This window comes from Paralichthys olivaceus, chromosome 7 (assembly GCF_024713975.1).
Source record: "Paralichthys olivaceus isolate ysfri-2021 chromosome 7, ASM2471397v2, whole genome shotgun sequence".
NCBI classification, from domain to species: Eukaryota; Metazoa; Chordata; class Actinopteri; order Pleuronectiformes; family Paralichthyidae; genus Paralichthys; species Paralichthys olivaceus.
In genome coordinates, this window is record NC_091099.1 from 8,495,873 (window position 1) to 8,519,089 (window position 23,217).

The window sequence follows — 23,217 nt, forward strand, 5'->3', positions numbered from 1 at the left end:
CACACAATATTCAGAAAAGCAATTTGTACCTCTAAGATTTGTAATCCTCACTATTTGGAGCGTTTTTAAATGGAGGCCTGAGGATACAGCTCAGTAAACACTCTTATCTGCACACACCACTTACTTTGTCTCGAGTATCTGTAACTAACTTCCCCAAATACTCCTCTTCTAATAGAGCGAGTCAAGGACGGATGACCTTAAGCCTGACATTTTTATGGTGCACCAGTCTATGAACTCTCAAATTAAACATCCCCTCTCCCACATTTATATCACTTCATGGGCAATGGAGGACCCACTCTGGTGCTCTCCAGCTTGTTACACAAGCACCACAGAGAGTGCATGTCTTCAATTGTAGTAATGAGGTGAAGCCATTTCTTGTTCATTGGCGCCTGAAGAGTTGCACTGGGGTGAAGAGGAGTGTTGTGGATCCTTTGGTGTATCAGATTTTGGAGAATGTGATTGAGTGCTATTTTATTGTGTCTTCCTCCAGTCTTACAGCCACCCTGGCCAGTGTAGGAGCAGCCAGTATTCCCAGTGCTGGCCTGGTGACTATGCTGCTGATCCTGACTGCTGTCGGCCTGCCAACACAAGACATCAGTCTGCTGGTTGCTGTTGACTGGCTGCTGTGAGTTTGACAAATCAAATGTATATTGTTGTTAGAAATGTATAGGTTTGTGTTTTTCTTGCATCCGCAAATTCTTCCTTGCTTTGCCCTCGTTTACTCATTAACTCTACACATCCCGGTGTCTCTCTCTGTAGGGATCGATTCAGGACCTCGGTGAACGTGGTTGGTGACTCCTACGGTGCAGGCATCGTGTACCACATGTCCAAGGCAGAGCTCGATGAGCTGGATGCACAAACGGCTAAGTCAGATGACATCGAAATGATGACGAAGACCCAGTCTTACTACGACGACATGAAGAACCACCACGAAAACAATTCCAACCAGTGCGTCCTAACCGCTACCGCTACAACCGCTTCCACTACTGCTACCAATTCTGTCGTAGTTGATGAATGCAAGGTACAATTAACGCTTACGGACATAGAGACTTGTATATAACCCTCTCTTTTGTTGCATGCTCACTCTGCACCTTTGCTTGATTTTTCTTTTTCAATCATTGCATCTTTGTTTATAATATTGTAAATACACCCACTGTTATTTTATGACAGAAGTGAAGCGAGAGAACAACAGATGCATGTGTATGTATGTATGTATTTATTTCATTTCTCCGGAATAGCAGCTTTTGCATTGATGGGATGTCTAAGAATTTAAAGTGCTCTTACCAAAGGGTTTTTCTAAATTTCAGCGCATGCAAATGAGGGATAACTCAGCCCTAGCTCAACAGGTAGCTAATCTGATGACTATAAGCTGTTGGGGTTTGGCTCTAACTCAAAAGGCAGCGCCTGATAATCCTCATAATAACCCTAAGGAATTATTTAGCAGCTTTCCCATCCATCAAAAGTTCACACTACATCCGTTTTCTAAAACTAAATATTTCTTGATTGGATTTCTTGAGGCTTTCAATTGTTTACCGGAAATACTTCCAAAGGAGTCATCTCTTGCTGTAGAATGGAAAATGCAGAGAGGAGAAGTGTTGCAGCTAATTAGCAGTTCATATATTCCCTGCATACACACATGCAGCGCGCTGCCACTGACTCATTCCCTGTCAGGGCTTTTGCATTTTGACACCATCTATTTTTGCCCATTGTGAAAGCTGTGTTGAGAAATCGAAAAGCTGTGAAGCAGCTCCCACATTGTAAAATATAACACAGTTTGAATTCAGTCTTTGAATGTTGTACGGGCTTTTTAAATTAATGTAGCTCTTTGCTGACACACGCACACACTGGCAGGAAAGGTCTGCTGATGAGCCTATTCATTTATTAAAGGGTGAAAGGTGTTGCCTAGCGACGCTGGCAACCTGTCACACCAGCAATCTGCCCTTCGTAAAAAAAGTTATATCCTCCACTCTGAGTCTCCATTTATTAGCAGACATTTACATATAAATGCAAAGGCTTGCTATTCCCAGTATCCACCCTGACTGTTTCTTCTGTTTCTGTTCTGTTTGCCTGTAAATAGATCGACTCACATTTCTAACACCATTTTTCAAAGATGCTTCTTCCACTGTAGAGCGCTTGCAAACTAGCAAAAACCTCACAATGCATTCATTCTATAGTGTTTGTTGTGTGTATAATGTTTTGTTTTGAATTCATAGTTTGGTCCTTTTTTAATTTTTTTTAAACCTCATGAGATTTTGGTCATAAATGTTTGGTCTGATCCCATCATGTCAGTAGCAGAAACTCTGCTCTTAGGACCAAACGCATGAACATCAGTGGTCGGAAATGGGATTGAATATTACTCCTTAGTTTTTGCATGTTGCAAAGTAGCTATAATAAGTAAGAGGCTGTTTTTTAATTGCCAAGTAACAGAAAAGACAAATACACTATAAAAATATAATATAATGGAATATAATTAATTCCTACATGGTATTCTGGCTTTACACTACTATAATGTTTACAGCCTTTATCATCTAAAAAAATTCACAATTTAGCACAATTTGTTTTTTTGGATGCCATAGCTTGGTTTACGCCATATTCACCCATCGACCAATCAGATTCGTTTGCTGAAGCTAAATCGATGTTTTTTTTAAACCCAGAAAAGAAGTGTGTGTTGTTATTATCATCTGTGCCTTGGATTGGTTATTTAGATCTCCCTGCTGACTGCTTACAGGTAACCTCAGCCACTAACGGCTCTGCTGCGGAGTGCACGCTTGTTGAGGAGGAACCATGGAAACATGAATAATGGCAGCACAGAGATCCCCTGCTCCTGGGCTCCACAAGCTCTCCTACCTGCTGATAAAAAAAGAGTGAATGAAAAAAAAGTCACACGAACAGAACTACTAATTGTTTTTTTTTTTTAAATGTAGTTTAGTTTTCTTTTTTTTCATAGTCCCTTTAAAGGTTTTTGTAACTGTCTATCTGACTGATATATAATACTATAATTCACTTAACCGTGAAAGGATAACAGAGGTATACCTTACCTGTTAGAGCACAATTTTGTCCTTTATAGCAGATACATGCACAACATACTTCAAGGCTTGGGGAGGGAAGGAAGAGAAATAAAAATGTTACTCTCAGCAATACATCCTGGTTTTACGCGACAAGATGAGAGAAGAAGCGGCTGTTGAACACGGGATGCCTTTAGATCATCTTCCAAGTTTCATACAGGTGATTAATTCTTCTAATGCAGGACGATGAGGGTTAGAGCGTTAATCATGGCCACCAACGTAGACTCTGCACCGAACTTTCTCGCTTTGCATCTCTGTCTGGTTCATGTACTCGCAGAAGGCCGCTGCTTTTCATTCCCAGCCCAGTCTCTCATCTTAAGACCATGACGTAACTGCCCAGTATTACCCACAATTCTTGAGGTGCAGCAAACTGATGAACAGGCAAGAGATAGTGAGACAAACAGGAAAACCAATCCTGAACCTCAGATAGATACAAGCACAGTCACTTATAAAGCACAAATAATAACATGAAGCCCATTTTTATCTCCCTTTTGTTTTCCTTCTTTTTGACTACTGTGAAGAAAAGGGACTTTTTATTCTTTGAGTCACCTGTTGAGAGATATAACACTTGTTTGTGTGTGTGTGTGCGTGTGTGTGTGTGTGTGGTGGAGAGAGAAAGAGAGAGAGAGAGAACATGACCAAGTATTGGGACCAAACAGGCAGAAAATCAATCAACTCACAGAGGCCTTCGACCTGCCTCCATGACACAACACACCTTTCAGTTTTTTCGTAGCGACGTCCATTCTAACTGACGCATCCAGCGTTAGCTTCACTTTTTACGACAAAGCCTCAACAACTCAAAGCAAAGACAAGCACAGCCCTTAATACAGAAGTTTATACTAGACTTACTCTTTGTGACGCCAGTGAAATTAAAGTTAAATTAGTGTTAATGTGATTACAACGAGAGCAAATAAGGATCATATGTAATTGACATATCGGAATAAAACGTAGCACAAAGCAGAGATTTATAAAGAGCACAAACGAAGCGAACCGAGCACAAGCGAAGCCAAAATGCCAATGAGGATAATTATCAGTCAATGATTAAATAGAAAGTCATGCACATTATCGTTCCATGTCGACACTGAACACATTCCAAGTAAAAAAAAAAAAAAGAAATAAGGGGGAGGAAAGATACTCAGGCTTGTACGTTTACTCTTTTACAGGGAATAAAATGCTAAAATGTTTACTTGCTCATTACTTGAGCTTTTCACCTCAAGAAAAAAGCCACTTAGCAGCACATGCATGGAAAGCTTTGCCTTCAATGTTGAAAAAGAAAAATGGTTATAAAATGATAAGATGACAGGAAGGGACGGTTCCCCAGCGCATACGATAAAAACACACACACTTGCGGATTTTAGGCTAAATTCAGTAAGGGAATATTGAAAGCACAAACTACTGACAGGTGTGAACCATCGGAAAATTAAAAAACAGAAACTTACAAATAAACATGGCAGAGAGATCATTAATATCGACACTTCAAAGAACAACACTCTTCAAAGAAGGTTTCCAGCTCCTCGTTTAGCCAGACCTAAAAAAGTTAAATTAAAAATTCAGCCACCAGAGCTCCAGACTGTTCCTACAAACCCTACATGCTGCAGCTGTGTGTCCATACAGGTGAGAAGACAGTTCAGTGGACACACACACTAACACACATAATGCCAGAATGTTGCCAACTGTCAGGTAATATCAAACATTTTCCTCTCATACAACCACATGGCTTAAGTAAAACAAATCTGCAAACATTAAAAAAACAATGCTGGACTACTGGCTCTTTATTGTAGCCTGTGTGAGTGAGAGGTGAGACTCCTGTGATGTGAATTCAAATCTTTTTTATCGGTGTCTACTGTCGACTTTTTTTCTTTTGTGCTTAACGATGATCTCACCTTGAAGGTGTTCACTTTAGATAAATGCCGACAACCCACCGTGCCACCCACACTATAGGAGACTTTTAACGCAAATAGCTCAGCACTCTGTCCTTTTAGTTCCTCTCAAACGACGTCTTTCACTTTGCTTCTTTATTGAGCTCAGCTAACTGAAGTGTGCTTCGACACAACACAAGTCAACACTTCTGCCGTGCACTGCACAGACACAAAACACGAATGCACATACACACACACATTTCTTTTTTCAAACACACACATACAAACACTGAAGGTCACTACATTTATATTTGTAATTGGCACACTGCAGAGCACAGCACTGACTCCCTAACACGGCCTTCGAGCCCGACCTTTCGACCTTGTCATCTCCAGGAAAAAATAAAAAATAAAAAATAATAATTATAAAAACAAAAAACCCTCTCCAGTAAGGAGACGATGCAGACCATGGTGTCACCCACGGGGATTGAGTTTTGGACCACTGTTACGATCAAACTCACAGTTTTAGAAGCATGAACAAAAATAAAATAAAATAATTATTATTTTTTGCACCACTATCTTAAAAGCATGATATTTTGAAGTGCCTCCTGGCACTTTGTGTATATATTGTAGGTAACAGATTTTTTTTCCTTTTTGTTTTCTCTTGGGGGACGTTGAAATGGTATGTAGGAGTATAGTTTCATTGCTGTGACATTTTTCATGTAATCCTCTAGAAAGAAAAAAATATCATCTGTGTCCTGAGTAAAATTAGATTAGATACAAATGTATAGAAAGGAAAACTGTGTAATAAATTGCTTGTTTTTTTTATTCTCTTATAGCTTAACTAGTTGTTTTACTGACCTGTCACACACACCAATATATATATCATTTTTTTTTGTATCTAATGTAAGCGTTTTGAATGTTTGTTCCATGAAGATATAAGCCGTGTGCATTCATTTTCATTGTACATAAATAAATATATAATTGTTCTGTTCAATGGCAATGCAGAGTTTTCCAGAATTACAGTGATCCTGACGCAAACGCTGTTTGCATGACGACAAGAAAAGAAAAGGGGAAAAGAGAGTTGGAAAGAGAGAAAGAGGACGGAAGAGAGAAAGGGAATGTTTTTGCTTTGACTATAGGGGCCAACATGAGTTATTTAGGAGGGAGTTATACTGTGATTAGGCGAAGAGAAGAGAGACGTATTAAAGGGAACTAATCTTGCCCAGGACGTAGAGCAGAGTGAGGAATCCAACACGACCCATAGACGCAGATTTGAGCGAGAGAACAAACATCATGTATTCAGATGCCTGTTACAGTATCGAGCAACATTCCTCAGGTGACTCATCTGAACCATTTTGTCTTTTCAGTGGAGTAAAGTGGCTTTAGTCTCAGGCGTCTTTGTTTACACTGTGCAGAGATCTGGATCTTTTAGATCCGGTGTCGACGTGCTGCATCGTCACACATTTTACCCACTGAGACTCAACGTCATGGAGGCTGATAGAAATCTCAACTCCATAATCTGCCTTTATTCCGCATGCCTTTTCGTTCGCTTTCTAAACAGAATATGCACACACAGACACCTGAGTGAAACGGTACCGATCACATGGATATTGACCAACACAGTGTTTCGACAAAGAGCCAGTATATCATCAAGCTTGTCCTTTTCTACTGTCTTTTGGAGGAAAATACCTTAGTAGAGCTGATAACCCGTCTCACTCCTGCCTACAACATGCTTTCCTCATCTGACTTTTCTAGGCCTTCTTTCTTCTTTGTAAAGTTGTTGTAATTCTGATGTAGAGGCAGAGCATATGTGTGGGGGAGATACACTATCGAGAAAAAAAAAGACAAAAAAAAAAACATGAATTCTTTCCTCGGTCTATGGTATACACAAAAAAATCTGTTTCTACATATCAAGTGTTGTACCTTTGGTGTACATATACAAATATAACTAATAAATGTTGATTCATAACTAAATTCTGCTTCCTCTTTGGATTTTTGCACATTTTCACAAAGAGATAAATGTTTGTGTCATGGTCCAAGTTTGAATGCAAACTGATATTATCTACAATCTTTAAATGACTATTGTTTAATATTCAAAAATGGACAATAATCTGTTTATTAGCTTTTCCTAAAGGCATCTCAGCGGCTTTGGTCATTTATGTCCCTGCAGAGCCAATAAGGGATTGAGTAATCAATTACATTTTAAAGATGATGCACATGCTGAAGAAAAACAACAACTCATGTTTGTGAGATTTGACAATATAGACACCTTACACAGAGAGTGTGTGCATCTCTGCCAAGGATGAAGAACCCTACATTCAATTGGTTTTATATAAGGAAAAAAACATCATGTGGTCTGACAACCTAAATGATTTACGCGTCATAACATGTCACGTAAATCACACATCTAAATGTGGACATGAAAACCGTGTGAAAACATATTTAACTCTTCACTATATGTATCTGCTCAAGGGAAATAAAGTTGACATGATAGCAACACAAAAGGAAGGGCTACGGTTTAACAAAACACTACATGCCATAAAAATATAAAAATCTGCTGGATTCTTTCTATTTTGATCAGCCCACTAAATGAAATTCAGTAAAAATCATTTAACTTTGAAAGACAGCTTTGTAATGTTTATTGCCGACATCAAAATAAATTCATGCCAACTGAGCTGCATGCAGTTTAACTCTTTCAAAATGGCCGTCTTTGTATTCTGTGTTAGCGTGTTCTCTCATCACGACCCCGGTGCCATGGAAACCTCACTTCCTCTTATGTTGGGGCGGAGGGCGGGGGGGCAACGTCACAATTCGCATCCCCTGTCATGCCATTCACTCGCTCGCCTTTGTCTTGGCTCACAGTGAGCAATCAGTGAGTGAACACCACATTCCATCTCTTTCTATATACGTTTATTTCGTTCATGACTTCACAAATCTTTTTTTTTTTTTAACCAGCAACATCTTTTGTTAATTGGTCATGAAACCTGCCTACACGACTACGGCTGCTACTTCCCGTCAGAATGAATGATAAAAGAGCAAACAGCAGGAGCGACAATGAAACAACCAAAATGTGTTTACAGTTCAGCTTTACACCAGAAAAAAAACAAGTGGTCAAACCAGGAATAAAACTGATGTGACACAATGTATGTTATATTTAGCCAATGAGAAGGTCAGTAGCAAAAAACTGCAGCATTTCCCTGTGAGTGGTTTGTTGAGACCAGAACACAAGCTTCATTCATCCCCTCATCTCCGATCAGAAAACATTTCAATAGAAGAAGACCTTTACATTGTCAAGTCTTTGCAGCACATGGGCTGTGCATCATGTGATATTTAGTTGATGCTGAATATCATATATGATATTGCATCTCAGTTAATAACCTCGCATTTACAAAATGATCTGCTACTGATTCAATTCAAATCTTTTGCTGGTTTCCCCCCTGATCAAAGTACACACTGTGTTTTCATACACATCATGATAATTGTTCTGCTCATCCTCAGGATAACATCAAGGAATCAAAATACATTTATACCATATTATCTTGGATGATCAAGTTGATTCATGCAATACTCAATATTGCAAAATCCATTTTTACCTCAGGGGTACTTTGTCTGATTGAATTAAATTTCTAAATTAACACATTCTTCTATTTAAAGGGGATATAAAGCCCCAACCTGCCAAAAAAAGAAAAGAAAGAAAGCATGGGCATCTAATGCTAAGGCATTTCCAAACATGTACTTTATATACAAAGACCAAAGAAAAAGGGGACTGAAAGATGCATAAATTAGGTATTAATCCTCAGGTTTTTTTCTTATATTTTTCGGAATAAAAACAAGCTTCAGTCCACAGGCAACGTCTGAAATATACACAAGGTTACAACATTCAGCAAACAAAATGAAAACACATGAACATTCTTTTTTTTCCTGTCTGCAGAATCTCAAATAAAATAACAAAATTTTCATCATCGACTTCCTACATTTAGGATTCACCAATTCTATTACAAAGAGAATAATCTGTAATTAATATGTTTGTCACAAATGACCCCCCCCCCCTTTAAACCGATGCCTCTCCAGCCCCGTCATCAACTCACAAGCGCACAACTCTAACAAACACAAAGAACAAGACACGAAACGCACTCGCACACCCTACTACGCACCCGCGCATGACACCCCACCGTGCTCAGCATTCATTCATTCTGAACTAAGGCTCACCACATGAAGGTCACCATCTGGGATACCACACAAACTAAATGCTGCACATTTGAAAAGACCTGGTCCTCTCTGAGGGGCAACAGCTTCAGACCCAAAACACTTAAGTTAGACAATCGTTCTATAGTAACACAATCGTTCTATAGTAACACACACTCAGCCTCCATTCATTGCTGATCACCAAAGTGGTTCCAGTGTTTGAAGCCCCCAACCCACGTCTGTCTATTCTCTCTCCCTCTTCACCTCACGCTCTCCCTCTTCGCCTTCAAATTCCACGACTCCCGCCTCACGCCTGCTGCTCTTTATCCGGCGACTCCTCTAGCGTGATGACGGTGAACTCCTCTGTGTTGCCGTTCTCCTGGATCTTCTCCTTGTTCATGAGGGTCACCATCTCCTGCTCTCGCTCCTGGGAGCTGGATGCCAATGCTGTGGCGCCGTTCCCCTCGCCACCGTCCTTGGACGTGATCATCAGCGTCTGTCGTTTGTTGCACAAACTGGACATAGACATTTGTTTAGTATTTACAGTTTTTTCAAGCCTGCAGCAGAATATGTGTAACTGGCTAATGTCTACTACTCCAAAACAAATAACATGTTTCATAATGAAATGAAAATACAAACTGAGGTCCTACCTGTTTCTTTTGGCAACAGCTACACATACGAAAAGAATAGCAGCAACTGCCACAATCACCCCAATGATTACCAGCCAGTCTGGAGGGAGAAATAAGAAGCCAGGAGTCGACAGTATTAAAGCTGAGTCAGTTGGAAATAAAAGGTCACTGTCAGGAGAGAATAGGAATAGGAAATATTCTCACCCAGTGAAGTGCTGCCCTCCTTTTGGTCATTTTCCGGCTCATCAGGACTCCGAACCTGTCCTTTGCCATTTGGTTGTTGTGGAGCTGCATGTTGATGAAACAAAAGGCAAACATTGAATCCTAGATACAGATTATTCACATAATAAGGATATAAGCATGTTTAAAGCGTTAACCCGCATGTTATAAATGTTCAGTTTTTGTGGCTGTATCCAAAAGAATCTCCTCTAAATCACGTTTTGTATTTTCATGTCTTTGTAGCACCAAATCCTGCAAGTAATCTGATGAATGGATTTGATTTGAATTCACATGTGCAGCCAGCTGAACTATATTTATATCCACTTCGATGTCTTTAACACACCGTTTTATATTCAAGGTGTTTTTTGAATTCACTAAAGAAATCAAAGTGTTGAAACCACTGAAGCCTGTTTAGTAACAAATTTACTCCACTGCTCAAACTGACACAAGGGGGCGTCCTGTGTTCTTAAAGTTACTTCAGTTCCCTCGAAACCTGTTGCAGCTCATGTAGATGTGATGTTTTTAAAGTGGTGAATATATTTAGAGCACAAATGAACTAAAATGTCACCATTTTCAATCCTCATCTTTGTGGATGTGTAGAGGGTTGACCAGTAAACTTGCAGAACGTACTCCAAAAACTGATAAATCATCAGTCTCCACAAATACATGAATATAGTTTGTACCACTGAGTTGTTTTATTGATTCAAGTAAAGAGCTGAGTTGTAATCAACTAACTGCTGTCTAGTTGTGCTTTTGATTTCTATCAGTTGTGCACTGTTTAAACTTTCATGTGACTCCCTTACACTTTTTGGTGACGTCATCTCTTTCAGGCTCTGTGCCCCCAGTCTCCTCATTTTCACTGGGAGCCTGTGGTTTCCTTGGCTCTCCAACAGGGGCCGTCGGAGAGACTCTTTCGTCCTCAGAGACGACTGGCGTCATCCCAGATCCAGTGGACTGGTCGAGGTCCTCGAGAGTGAAAGGGAGCACCCCCGTGCTGTTCTCACTCCCACCAAGGGGGTTTTCATCCACAGCCCGGTCGGGTGTGGGAGCCTTTGGATCCTCTGCACTCAGTTCTGTGGGATTAGTGGTGATGACTGTGGTCAATTCAATATCCCAGAGAGCTGCTGTGGTGTCACCACCCTCAATGTCAGAAGGGTCCTTGGGTTGTGACTGGAGAGTGGACCCTGGCTCTGCATCGCCTGATATTGTTGGGATCTGAGGCAGTGGTGAGGGCTCAGCTGATTGGAGAAGAGCATGATGTTCACTTCATCATCTGATGTAGTTGTATCATGTAAACATTTACGTTGCACTATTACAATACATATTAAAATGCATGGTAGAGTTTATCAGTGAAGCTGAGTTTCTTATTCTTATGCTGAGCCATTCTTCATATAACGTTACTGCATAATATGTATAGTTAAATAGTGCTACATTATTGAGAAAGTGGTACATGAATGACAGAACAAAATGACTCACTTCTTGCTTGAAACACTAACAATCTGTCTTCTCTTTAAATTTTAAACATTCGAAATCACAATTTTAGTTTATTATGCTTCTTAACATAAGTGTCAAATGACTGGTTGATATGGTTTCGATCTCAGAGATCCCACGTGATAGTATATTTTTTACTACACTGTGTTATTTGTGATTTTGTGCATTCAATCCATTTTTCTGCATTTGCTGCATTTCTTTCTCAGCTCAGATAAATGAGGCAATGCAAAATGTTACTACAGCGTCATAAGTGGTATTCAGTTCAGTTTAAAGCACAAAGGGGAGATAGGATGAGTAACTGATAAGTTGTCACCCAGATTGATCTGCATTGAATATATGTCCCATCACAGGAAATGTAGCTCAGAGCTGAGAGGATGTTGGCGATGAGATCATTCACTAACGAGACTGAGGTTTTATTCAGTTCATGTTTTCTAAAAGTCAGTATGTGTAATGATAGAAACAGTGCTGTATGTACATACATAATTTTAAAGCTTTGATTATCAGTTCATGTCAGTGCTTAAACTTTTGATATATGGCAACATATGAGTATAATTAAGTTGAGGGTGAATAAAACTGACCTGGTTCATCTGAGGGTAAATGTCCAGTGGATTTAAAGGCTTTTTCACAGTTCTTCTCAGGCCCAACTGAAACATGGTGTACAGGAAGGAGACTTTACCAAAATGGAGACGCACACAGCAACAGGTCTGAGAGATGAAAATTGTAAATTCACATAACTGCAACTGACTACTTCCTGTTGTTATAGTCACCTTTGTCGTCGTAGCAGTAGGCGTCAAAGAGTTCATCTGGTCTAAAGTATAGATGAACAATGAAGCCGCTCATGTTCTTTGCACAGAGTTCATGGTGCGAGTGTCTGAGGATGGCAATGCTCCCATTGTTGATCCAGCCGTTCCTGAATGGACACAGCAAAGTTATTATTAGAAGACATTTTCCGACACAATTTAGAGACGTTTGTCGATGCAAGATGTCTCCAAGTAGCCTTGTCTGAACACATTACATCACATGAAAAACGTAACTAATTTAAACATGGTTGAAGAAAAAATGCTTCATTGCGTTTTGTTTTATTGGAAGTTTGTTTGATTTCTGCCACATGACAAATGTGTAACACCCAACTGGAAAACCTGCCACCTCTTTTCTGGTTTTAGATGTGGTGGTGATCTCGTGCATTTAGAGAAGTTGGAAGAAGAAAAAGAAGCAGGATTGCTTGTAGTCTTTGTGTCCAACGATTTCATTTGTGTCCAACCATTTCATTTTGTTGTGAAAACAAAACCAGATCAAATGTTTGCAGTGTAACAAAGACTTGAACCTTGGTTTAGACTATGGTTCGAACTTTCAGGTGAGAAAACATCTTTAGGAAGATCCACTTTATGAGGCCCTGTAAATGCTTCATCATAAAGGTCCAATGTGTACATTTGATTTAACAATTTGATTTTAATAATTAACATTTTTTGTACAAAGACTTGTAGTTTCACCTGCAGGTTTCCATGTCTTTGGCGTAGGCCTCTTGTACTTGTTCCGGACTTGCCATAGTGGTCTCGAGCTGCTCACACACCTTTAGTGCTGTGGCAAAGCTGAGGGAGTGACGGTCGTTTCCCTCAACCAGGAATACTCCGGCATAGCTGCAGCTCCGAGAATTCACTGCAGGGAAGGAAAAGGGGGTAAAATATACTTTATATTATGAATAATGATGATATGTGAGTAATTTTTGTGTTAGTCTTATATTTTGAGCTTTTTGGCTTCAGAGAGAATACAATATTGTTTAGAAGAAATACAAAACTGTTCATTTCACTCAAGAACAAATCAGATTAACTGATTTACACTCAATGCATCTTTTTAAAATACATGTAAAATCAACCAGTCATTTCATTTTGTTCATTTTCTTCATACCTCAGCATCTCAACATCATATTTATAACAGCAGATACTGAAATAGAATAAAGGTTTAGACCCAGAGTTCTTTTGACTCCAAACCACAGTAAGGATGCAGATGCTGTGGCTGTTACAATGGAAATGATCCCATAGTCATGATTAATGTGATACACAGTGGGATCAGTTGGAGACAGCTGGGATTCATTCAGTGGTTTTACAAGAGGAGCTCTTCACTGCTCAGTGATATTTTTCATGCAGCGTGTTGAGGACACTTGGAGCTTTTTTTGTCCTGTTTGAGGAGATGCAGATTTTTACTTGGTTTCACTGTTACATCTTTCATGATGCTACTGATTCTTGTCATATGTTTTGATGGAGCATGTGAATGCTTTCACATCCATGTAATGCACAATTAGTCAAGTAAGTGTAACTACAGACATCACCTTCCATTGGCACACAGTTGAGCTTTTGAGGCACACGCCAAGCAGATTAGAAAAGTTACCACGTCTGTGTGATAGGTACAATGGCTTTTCACCAAATATCCTAGCAGGACATCTTGTCAGTTGATCTATGCTTAGCGTTATTATAAATAGCAGTCATTTGCTATCGCCAAATCAAAATTAAAGAGAAAATAATAACACCTTGATAAAAGTGTTTGACAGGGTTTTTAAAGATCTGATTTTAACTGTTGAATTAGGAAAGTCGGCCTGGTGCTCTTAGACCTGACAGCTGCTTTTGACACTGTCGATCACTCAATCCTGTTGTCATATTTGTGTCGGGATTAAAGGTGCTGCACTCAGGTGGTTAAAGTCCTACCTAACAGAGTTTCTCTGTCCACCTGGCTGATTATTCCTTCGGGATGGCTCCACTTACATGTGGTGTCCCTCAAGGTTTTATTCTAGGCCCCATCCTATTCTCCTTATATATGCTGCCCCTGGTCTAAATTTATGAAAAATATGATGTCTCTTTCCACTGTGTTGCGGATGATGTACAAATAGTTCACTGCAGCCCCTGTTTGACTGCATACATGACATTAAATCATGGATGAACTTAAACTTAACGTTAGAATGCTGCATGCAGGCATCCTTGGTCCTCTAGTCCCTAATATTCACTCTTCTGTGAAGAGTCTTGGTGTTTATTTTGACAGTGTTTTTAAATTTGACAAGCAGATTTCCTCTGTTGGTAGGTTTAGCTTCTGTCAGTTGAGACTTGGTAAAGACCTATCTCCCACCTAAAGATCTAGAGAGGGTGATCCATGCCTTCATAACTTCTACACTTGATTACTGTAAATCTTTATATGTAGGCTTAAATCATTCATCCATTCAATGTCCTGTAGCTCGTCCAAAATGCTGCTGGTCTTTGCAGTAGCCGCCCTAAAGGTGGTTGAGAATGTTTATATTCCAGCAGGTTTTCTTTTCTTTTCTTCTTATCATTAGCATTTTGATATACTATGTATTGCTGTTTTCTTGTTGTACCTTTTACTTAAAGGTAAAAGGTACAACACTTGTAAAGCACTTTGGTCAACCAAGCTGATAATAAACAATCAAATTGTCATTGACAACATCTCTAAAGCAAGAGCCAAGGAATTTGTCTGGATTTGTCAGTAAACTTCAAAACTGTGCTTTTTGTACAAATCAAATTTTAAAGTTATAGATCAATGAAAGGTTGAACAATAAAATCTGAAGACTAGGACACAGTGTGTGTGTAGTTTTAGTCTTCTTGGCTTTGTGTGCATGAGTAAAGGAGAAACTTTGTTAAGATGAAAACAAAAATGCCATCTAGGCCGAGCAAGCTAAATGCAGATTATTATTATTATTATTCAAATAGCCACACATATGAACCAAAGTAAAGGTGAGAAGGAATAGGAATAAAATTTACTTTGGGGATATCAGCAGATGATCATTTGCAGCGTGAATGAAAACAAGAGACCGAACCTGGGAAGATCTTGCAATATAAACAGGGACAGAGCTCTTACTCTGACTATTTACCCATCTCCATAGTGACTTATGTGCTCTGGTTCCCACACAGAAAAAAAGTGTTCAATGTATTGTGAGAGAATTTCTGTGCAGATGTATTCAAAGCTATTTTGAAAGCACATTATCAATAGTTAAAATATAGAACTAAATAAGAGCATATCCACTGCTGGAAAAAGTGGCATCTGCACATACACTACAAAAGTCCCAATTTTGCATTATCTGCTTGCTGCTTGTTTGAATGCGTTACCATGGTGATGGGTGCACGAGTTGCAAAAGATGTATAAGCAACATCCGACACTTACAGGAAGATGACACACCACACACTTTGTTATTTCAGTGTGCATTATGTTGTGGATTATGTTATATCACGTTATATCACGTGCCACCAAATATTTTTGACAAGTACAGTCTTAACTGACAACATTTTTCCGTTCAGCTCAGAGAAGAAGGAATGCTCTATTTAGAAACCACGTGGACAGATTTCTGATAATACATTCTGATCTTAACTCTTGTATTGCAGAATTCAAATAATGAAATATTAAGATGAAGAAAAGAAATTACATTTTGATATTGACCAACGATTTCAGCGTGTTTATCTCATTGTTGTGCAGAAAGCTGATATGAGTAGGTATGATTAAAAAACAAAAAAATCCCCTGATTTTTCCACTGGCTGCGATGAGTAAACAGAGCACTCGCAACAGCAGGAAGTTGAAGTCTCTGCTGTTAGTGGCAGCTGGGCAACACAAGTGCCAACACTTGTTTTGCATGGCAGTTTCTGTTCTTTGTTATCTCTCTCTCTGTCTCACTCTCACACTCTCTCCATCCCACTCTCTCTCTCTCTCTCTCACACACACACACACACACACACACACACACACACACCTCAAAGAACCTCTACACATGCTGCCACATGGCTCAGTGTCCCTGAAAGTAAAGCGGTGAAAAACAGTCTCAGCCTTGCAAACCTGCCCAGAGAGATCTAAGACAGCGCAGCTATCGGTGGGTTGAAAAAAGGGGGGCTGACATGAATCTGAGGCCTGATCATTAGTATGCAGAGGGATCGGTCATGGGTGTCTTTATAAAGTCCAGAGGCCGGCTATGCCAAAGCACAGGCTCTCCCAAAGCCTCCATTGTCACCTAATGGAGTTGAAACCAAGGAGACTGCAAAGTCTGGGTGGACAGAACCAGAGAGAAAGGGAGCTGTAACACAGGGTCTGTGCCAAAATATCCAGCTGCTCAAGAAGTAATAGACAAGTCTGACTCTAACTTTCACAGTCCTCCCTCCCTCTATCTCCTCTCCTCCTGTTTTCTCTCATTACTCTGTTTGTCTTTTCTATGCAAGCAATAAAGTACAAATTACCCCCTGCAGGCTGGTGTGCAAACACACAGGCTCATCACAGATACCTGCAAACACATTTGAATTTCGGCAGACGATTCCTTGAGTTATTGCTTTTGCTGAGCTGTGACCCTGCATGGACAAGAGCAAGTGAATATGTCAGGTCAAGGTTGAAACCACTCACCAAACTGGCTCATATACATTTTTTTCTTTCTTACATACACCTTCCTGTAAAGGTTCTCACCAGAGTTTCCTGGAAATATCACAAGAACATGAACACAGAATCTTCTGGATACTCTGGCTCCTAAACGTAACTATAACCATCACAACTAAATGGCTAACCCCAAGTTTGTCATCCTTAATGAGACTTTGCATTGACTTCCACTCAGCCTAACCAAAACCTTGAAGTACCTTTAATTATGACCATTTCATGCCTAACTTCAACAATTCACATCTAACACCCGACCTTAACCAGGACCTCAGAAATTATGTTGACTTCATTACAACCAGGCTTTGGTCCCCATGAGGACTACTGGTCAGTATTTATGTTGGTCCTAAAGAGGCTGACCACACACACATACACACACACCACACACACTTTCTTGTGCTTCTGTTTTAGTGAGGACACTATTTGACATAATGCATTCCCTCGCCCTTTAATTCTAATCCTAACCTTAACTCTTAACCCTCAAACAGGCCTTTGAAAAAGAGAGGACTTTCCAAAATGTCCTCACTTTCCAAAACTGTCCTTACTCTGTAAGGGCTAGTCTCAAAAATGGTCCTCACAAATACATAAGTACAAGTACACATACACACACACACAATAAATGACTAAATCCACAACTTCAAGATGTCACACCCACACACGCACTTAGCTGAGGGTCACGATGGGACTTTTACTTTCTGACCTTCAGTTTTTCAACACCTCCATCCATCACTGTGGAAACAACCACACATTTTCTTCTAACTATAAAAGGCAGATGTTCTTATAATTTATTTAAGACTGATTTATTTCAGAGCGACTGGCCTCACATTTCTCCTCTGAATTAAATTCAGTGAATCTAAATAGACGATTTGTGATAAGAAGCTCGACCTCCTTCGTTCTTTCCAAACAGTCATAATGGAGACTTAAGTGGAAAAAACAACACTTCTTTCCGCAGAGGACTTCTTTCACTGGCTGCTTTTGTTGGAACTTTAAACTGGCAACCTGAGGTACATTTGACCAGATCAAAGTTTTCAATCAAATAAATATCGTTCTCTTTAGTCTTTTAGTATCTAAATATATAGGTTTAAATTTGCTTTTTTCGCATGTGGTTTTAGAAATGCCCGTACCCACTTGTTTAGCTGAGGGCAGGAGTCTGCTAGCCTAGCCTAGCTCAGAAAACAGGGAGAAACAAATCTTTTGCACGCTCCATATTTGAAAAATGTGCTTACTGGTTTGGTTCATACACTTTAGACATGACCAAGTTAGCATCTCTCTGGTTACAGTCTTCATGATAACAGCTGAGCCAATCGTCTACCGCCACTTGACATTAGTCATGAGGTGTTTTCAGACATGAACTCCATAACATTGGTCCTAGACTTTTCCTAGAGTTCATCTTTCATATCAGAAGATGGTTCAGGTCAGACACGTTCACGACAACAGGAAATCATCCGGAACATTCAGGTGAGGGGTGGCACCTGGAGACAGGACATAATGTAAAAATCCTGCAGAAATTATTTGTTTTTGTTTACAGCACGTAACACCAGCATTCTTCCTTATCGCCAAAAACGTTCAAATCTCATTGTCTTTTCAAAGTATTTAGTGCTTTTTCCCTGTTTTGCATCTATTGCTTGTAAGAATTGGGATCAACATGCCCGCTCGCTTGCTGTGAATGTTCCTGCTGTATTCTCACATGGCCTCGCTTAGTTGTTTTCTGGACATTTTACCCAGAGGCTCTAGCAGGAATAACTCCACAGACTGGAGCACCTGACTCTGACATTTGCATCCTTACATACATCCCCCCCACCAAATTTCAGGAAAATCTTCAGAACATTTCTGTGGCTTGGTGCATGTCTGAAGGCAGTTTTAATCTTCTTATATAATTCCAGGGGGAAAAAGCATTTCTTGATTCCTTAAAATGAGCTGATTAATCAAACTATTCTCTTAATGTAAGCGTGGTTGTTTTTATTAGTCACGTTTTTTCCTCTTTGTGAAACTCTGAATAAGAAACCTCCGTTTTTTTTGGCCGGGTGTGCACATTCAATGTCAATTATAGATCCAATACAATACTCTGTATTTCTGGTGATACTGGAAATCACAGCCTCGTGCTAGAAGACGTTCGTACATTACAGAGCTCTTACTGAGCAGTTTTCCCAGGGACACAAAGACTTTAGTGTATATGAGAAGGGAAAGCAGACGGGGGTGGTGGGGATGTGTGTAGGGGGTGGTTGGTATGTGTGGAGAGCATGAAACTCATAAAATGGTGTTAAAATGTAATTAGTAGGTTTAACTGCACACAAAACCTGAAATTTGAGAACCTCTAACCATTTAAGAGCAGTTCAATCAGCATCTGTGGCTCTGGGAGATGAAGGGAAAGTGAGGAGAGGATGTTATATGAGATATTGGTGCAGGGCCATTTAGCTTCAGGGTGGCTGGTTTGCAAAGGAGGGTACCGTAGTAGAGGAGGCAAACACGTGTCTGAGAGTCTCAGGTGGCAGGAGATGGTACTCAGAGGCTGCACAGGCACAAGCCCTCTTTGTCAGGGTCCGGTCCGAGTCCACGGGGCCCCTGATCGCCCATCACCTTGAAACATGACACAGGCAACATGCAGGACTGGTTGTTAAAGCCAGAAGGCAAATATGGTGTTTGCAGGAAGTCCAGTGGTCAGGTTGGCCTGAGCGCATGTATTTGAGTTTGTTGTTCTCTGTGGTTGTGGTCAGTCTGTTAATCACCATATCTGCACTTGATGGAGAAACTCTAAAGATACAAGAGCACACATCAGATAAAATAACAGACTATTGGATGAGTTGAAAGCTCTGAATATCTTTATCTTTTTGTTCAGCGATGTAAAAAGATTCCTGAGTGTTATGGACGGGAAATTATCAAATTTGGAAGATCTCAGATTGGTCGTTACTCTTTTCAGTCTCATCGTTAACTTAATTATTGAAGCGTACTAATTTATTGAAATTAATCCAAATTGGATTTTTATTACACCCCTTAAAGAGGTCATATAGCTATGAAATTAAATAGATGAGAATAATTCAATTACCAACTGGAACAAACTAATTTGACTGCCTTGAGAGCAGGTTCCGTCAAGAGAAACCAGCAACCTTTATTCCAGTCAGTTTTCATTGAGCCATTCACGCTCATAGATGCCTATTGGTATGCATCCAGAATGCGTTGTAAAGAACCCGCCATAAATCCCATCTTGGTTTACACGGAAGTCTGGCCACAAGTCCACAACTCCTGCTCTTAACGCTGTAGACACAGCTATGAGTTTCGGGTTCAAAGAGGGCATCTGGACCAGGACGAGCAGTAACCACCTCAGGGTGCTTCGATTCAAAACCAGACACCAATTGCTTTCAACACTCAAACATAGAGATACACGCAGGCAAGCCACTAACAAAGGGAGGGGATGCACCTCCTTCCATCTTTACACATACAGTCCGACTACAGTCTCTTATTTGTCTTTGAATAAATGAAAAATATTGGTTGAATGTTTAACTTGATGCTGTTCGTACTTGTACCAAAGGTCTTTGAGAACAACCCCACCACCACCACCTCAAGGGATCAAGCCAAAAAAACCTTAGACCTGTTTGATTCAGCGACAACTTCTCCTCCAGAGATATAAATCGCTCCGAGCAATAAATCCTGTCAAAGCCGTACACACAGAGAGAGCACATGTGAGACAAAGAGAGAAGAGGGAGACTCTGAGGGGAGAAAAGCTACAGCAACTGCTGAACATCCTTTGTGTTAGAGAATAGAGCGTTAAGCGTGGCGGCACAGACTCCAGCTGAAGCAGCACTGTAAGGAGGGGGAAAAAAAGAAAAGAGGAAAATATCTCTTATTTCTGCCTCTAACTAAAACAGGGAGCAGCTTCTGAAAGCTATAGACTGATCATCCAAATCCCTGCTAAATACTTCCCGATGTGTGAATGCATGTGAGACAGAGAATGAGCGAGAGCGCCTGTCTCCTTTGTGTCTAACAGGAGTCTGAGGCTGCCAGACGTAAGCCTGTCTGTGCTGGTGTAGCACGCGCTCTCTTGCCGGCGTCCACATGTCCATTCTTATGAGCAGCAGCAGCCTCAGCCTCTTTTTTACTTTCACTGTCTTCTTCCTTACATGAACACAAATTCTCAATAATAAGCTCAGGAAGAAAAGAAAAGATGCAAAATAAAAAAATAAGAAAGTAATCAATACTGTCTGGTTGTAAGATCTGGTAACAAAGGAGGTTTACCAGACAGTCAGACAGTCACAATTTAGGCAGAGTAAGGTAGGGGGAAATAAAATAAAAAAATCCACAAACAAAGAGCCATCCACTGGGCGAAGGCACAATCTCCTCACCTTGAAGTTGCTCTGACCTGGACGAGGCCAGTAATCCAAAGGTGACCCCCAAGAGAAGCATCCACATCCTGGGCAAAGCGTCTGGCGATGAATGGGTGACTATCTGGTAGTAAAGGTGTGTAACAGTTCTCCTGTGGTCCTGTCTTCCTTCTGCCAGGAGTGGTGTGTGTGTGTGTGTGTGTGTGTGTGTGTGTGTGTGTGCGCGTGTGTGTGTATGTGTGTGTATGTGTGTGAAAGAGAGAGACTGAATGAGTGAGAGAGCAGTAAAAAAAAAAAGAGAGAGAGAGAGAGGGAGGACTGGTACTGTGGAGGGAGTAGCTGTGAGTGTCTGTTCGTTCCTGGAGCTGACTCAGACTTTACCCCAACTTTTCTATTCTGTGCCCGAGAGACGCAGAGGCTAGTGGAACACACACACACACACACACACACACACACACACACACACACACACACACACACACACACACACACACACGCACACACACACGTGAGCACACACCCTTCTGCCTCTCCCACATTTGCCCCACCTCCTGTCCCGCCCCACCTCATGCAGCCTCTCTCTCTCTTTTTTCTTTCCTCTCTCTTGCCCTCCACCCACCCTTCCCGTTGAGGCAGTAAGAGGAGGAGGGGGCAAGAGAGGAAGGTGAGATAAAGAGAAGGTGATCTCTCTCTCTTTTTTTTCTTGTCTAGCCGTCCCTCCCCCTCTTTTCATGTTCCTGACAGCAACAGTTTCTGAGAGGCCATTTTTTTCTTTGCTCTGTCCTGACTTCATTTTCGATTCATCTGATTTTCCCTCCCTCTTGCTCAGCGTGGTCCCGTGCCACCAATTGAAAGGGGTCACATCCATTTCAAAGAGAGACACCTCATCTTCCAGCTTTCACAGATACATAAGACGGAGAAAGAAATCTCCTGTTGCGCACATTTTTCTGCTTTCCTTTTCTCATCTTACAGCAAAAGGATTCACTTACTTAAAATTCTGATTGCAAGACACATGAATGGCAAAAATGATGGTCAAGACAATCTACTCCACCTCAATCTATCTACTATATCTCAGCATCACAACAACCTTCCACTTCCAACCCTCAGGTTTCACATTGCTCTTCACCAGATGTCGGACTGAGTCATCTCAGCTTTTGGGAATCTCCCTGGCAACAGCTCATCTTGTGTTGTTTGCATGTGATGTGCAATATCTCCATTAACAACTGTGAATAGAAAGCATGACTGCTTCTCTGTAATTGTGTGACTTCCTCACCAGCCGACCATAAAGAATGTGTAATGGCGTGGCTGGCAACTTTGTAGTCATGGGAACAGCACTCAAATAAACTGACGTGACCCGGCCTGCCCTTTACTCTAAAACTGTTATTGTTACCATCAAAGGCTCATGGTGTTTAAAACTGTTTAAAATATTCTCTCCATTATATCAAGATGAGCTGGGAGCTGTTGAATTCAGGCTGGGGCCACAGGGAGAGATTCAATATATGCTGCTCATGTTATGATATTCTATTAATAATAATATTCATAGCAATTTAAATCTGTGGCTGTGTACATTGTTAATAAAGTGCAAATTATAAGTTATGTTTCCCAACTTGAAACTTATTTCACTCTTCAGCAGTGAAAAACAGGAAGTAACAAAACATTAAAACTGTATAGTGGCTAAACATCAACAATATAGTTCTACTCAAAATAACAAAGCTAACATGTAATATTATATATATTAGGCAAGTTTAATGATTGCCATGTTAACAATCTTTATTCAGTATTGTATTAGTTTAGCTAATATTTACTACTTACCAGAGCACAGCTGAGGATAATGGGAATTTATTCTCTAAACACATCTGTTAGGAATTGGCTGCTGGTTGCAGGGTTTTTTCTGAAACCTTAAAAGTGACCTGCAGTAATTAACCGGGGAAATTCAGTCGTTACAGCTGCAGGCAGGTCAGAATGAGGTAGACAAGAGAATATTAACATATTTTTAAAAAAGCAGTAGATTAAAAACAAATAAATAAAACATGTAGAGTATGTTGTCATA

The 23,217-nt window shown here is 40.3% G+C and overlaps 2 protein-coding genes across 5 annotated transcripts in view; one reads left to right on the plus strand and one right to left on the minus strand.

Annotated features, from left to right (window-relative positions):
* Nucleotides 1-6,898, plus strand: part of slc1a2b (solute carrier family 1 member 2b) — a 30,482-nt gene extending 23,584 nt beyond the window's left edge. For 3 of the 4 annotated variants that reach the window (XM_020078437.2, XM_020078438.2, XM_020078436.2), the window contains exons 9-11: nucleotides 491-625; nucleotides 760-1,021; nucleotides 2,729-6,898. In XM_020078437.2, coding sequence (XP_019933996.2) covers nucleotides 491-625; nucleotides 760-1,021; nucleotides 2,729-2,800 — 469 coding nt within the window. In that variant the 3' untranslated portion in view covers nucleotides 2,801-6,898. The remainder of the gene's footprint in view (nucleotides 1-490; nucleotides 626-759; nucleotides 1,022-2,728) is intronic. The other variant, XM_020078439.2, reaches the window with a different exon arrangement.
* A 919-nt stretch (nucleotides 6,899-7,817) lies between these two features.
* On the minus strand, nucleotides 7,818-21,720 carry cd44b (CD44 molecule (IN blood group) b). The gene is made up of 8 exons (XM_020078465.2): nucleotides 21,189-21,720; nucleotides 12,939-13,104; nucleotides 12,216-12,358; nucleotides 12,027-12,092; nucleotides 10,761-11,195; nucleotides 9,943-10,026; nucleotides 9,760-9,838; nucleotides 7,818-9,624 (listed from the first exon to the last, which is right to left on the minus strand). Exons 1-8 carry the CDS (start codon nucleotides 21,253-21,255, stop codon nucleotides 9,417-9,419), a joined length of 1,248 nt encoding a protein of 415 aa, XP_019934024.2. The 5' UTR covers nucleotides 21,256-21,720; the 3' UTR covers nucleotides 7,818-9,416.
* Between the last annotated feature and the right edge of the window lie 1,497 nt (nucleotides 21,721-23,217).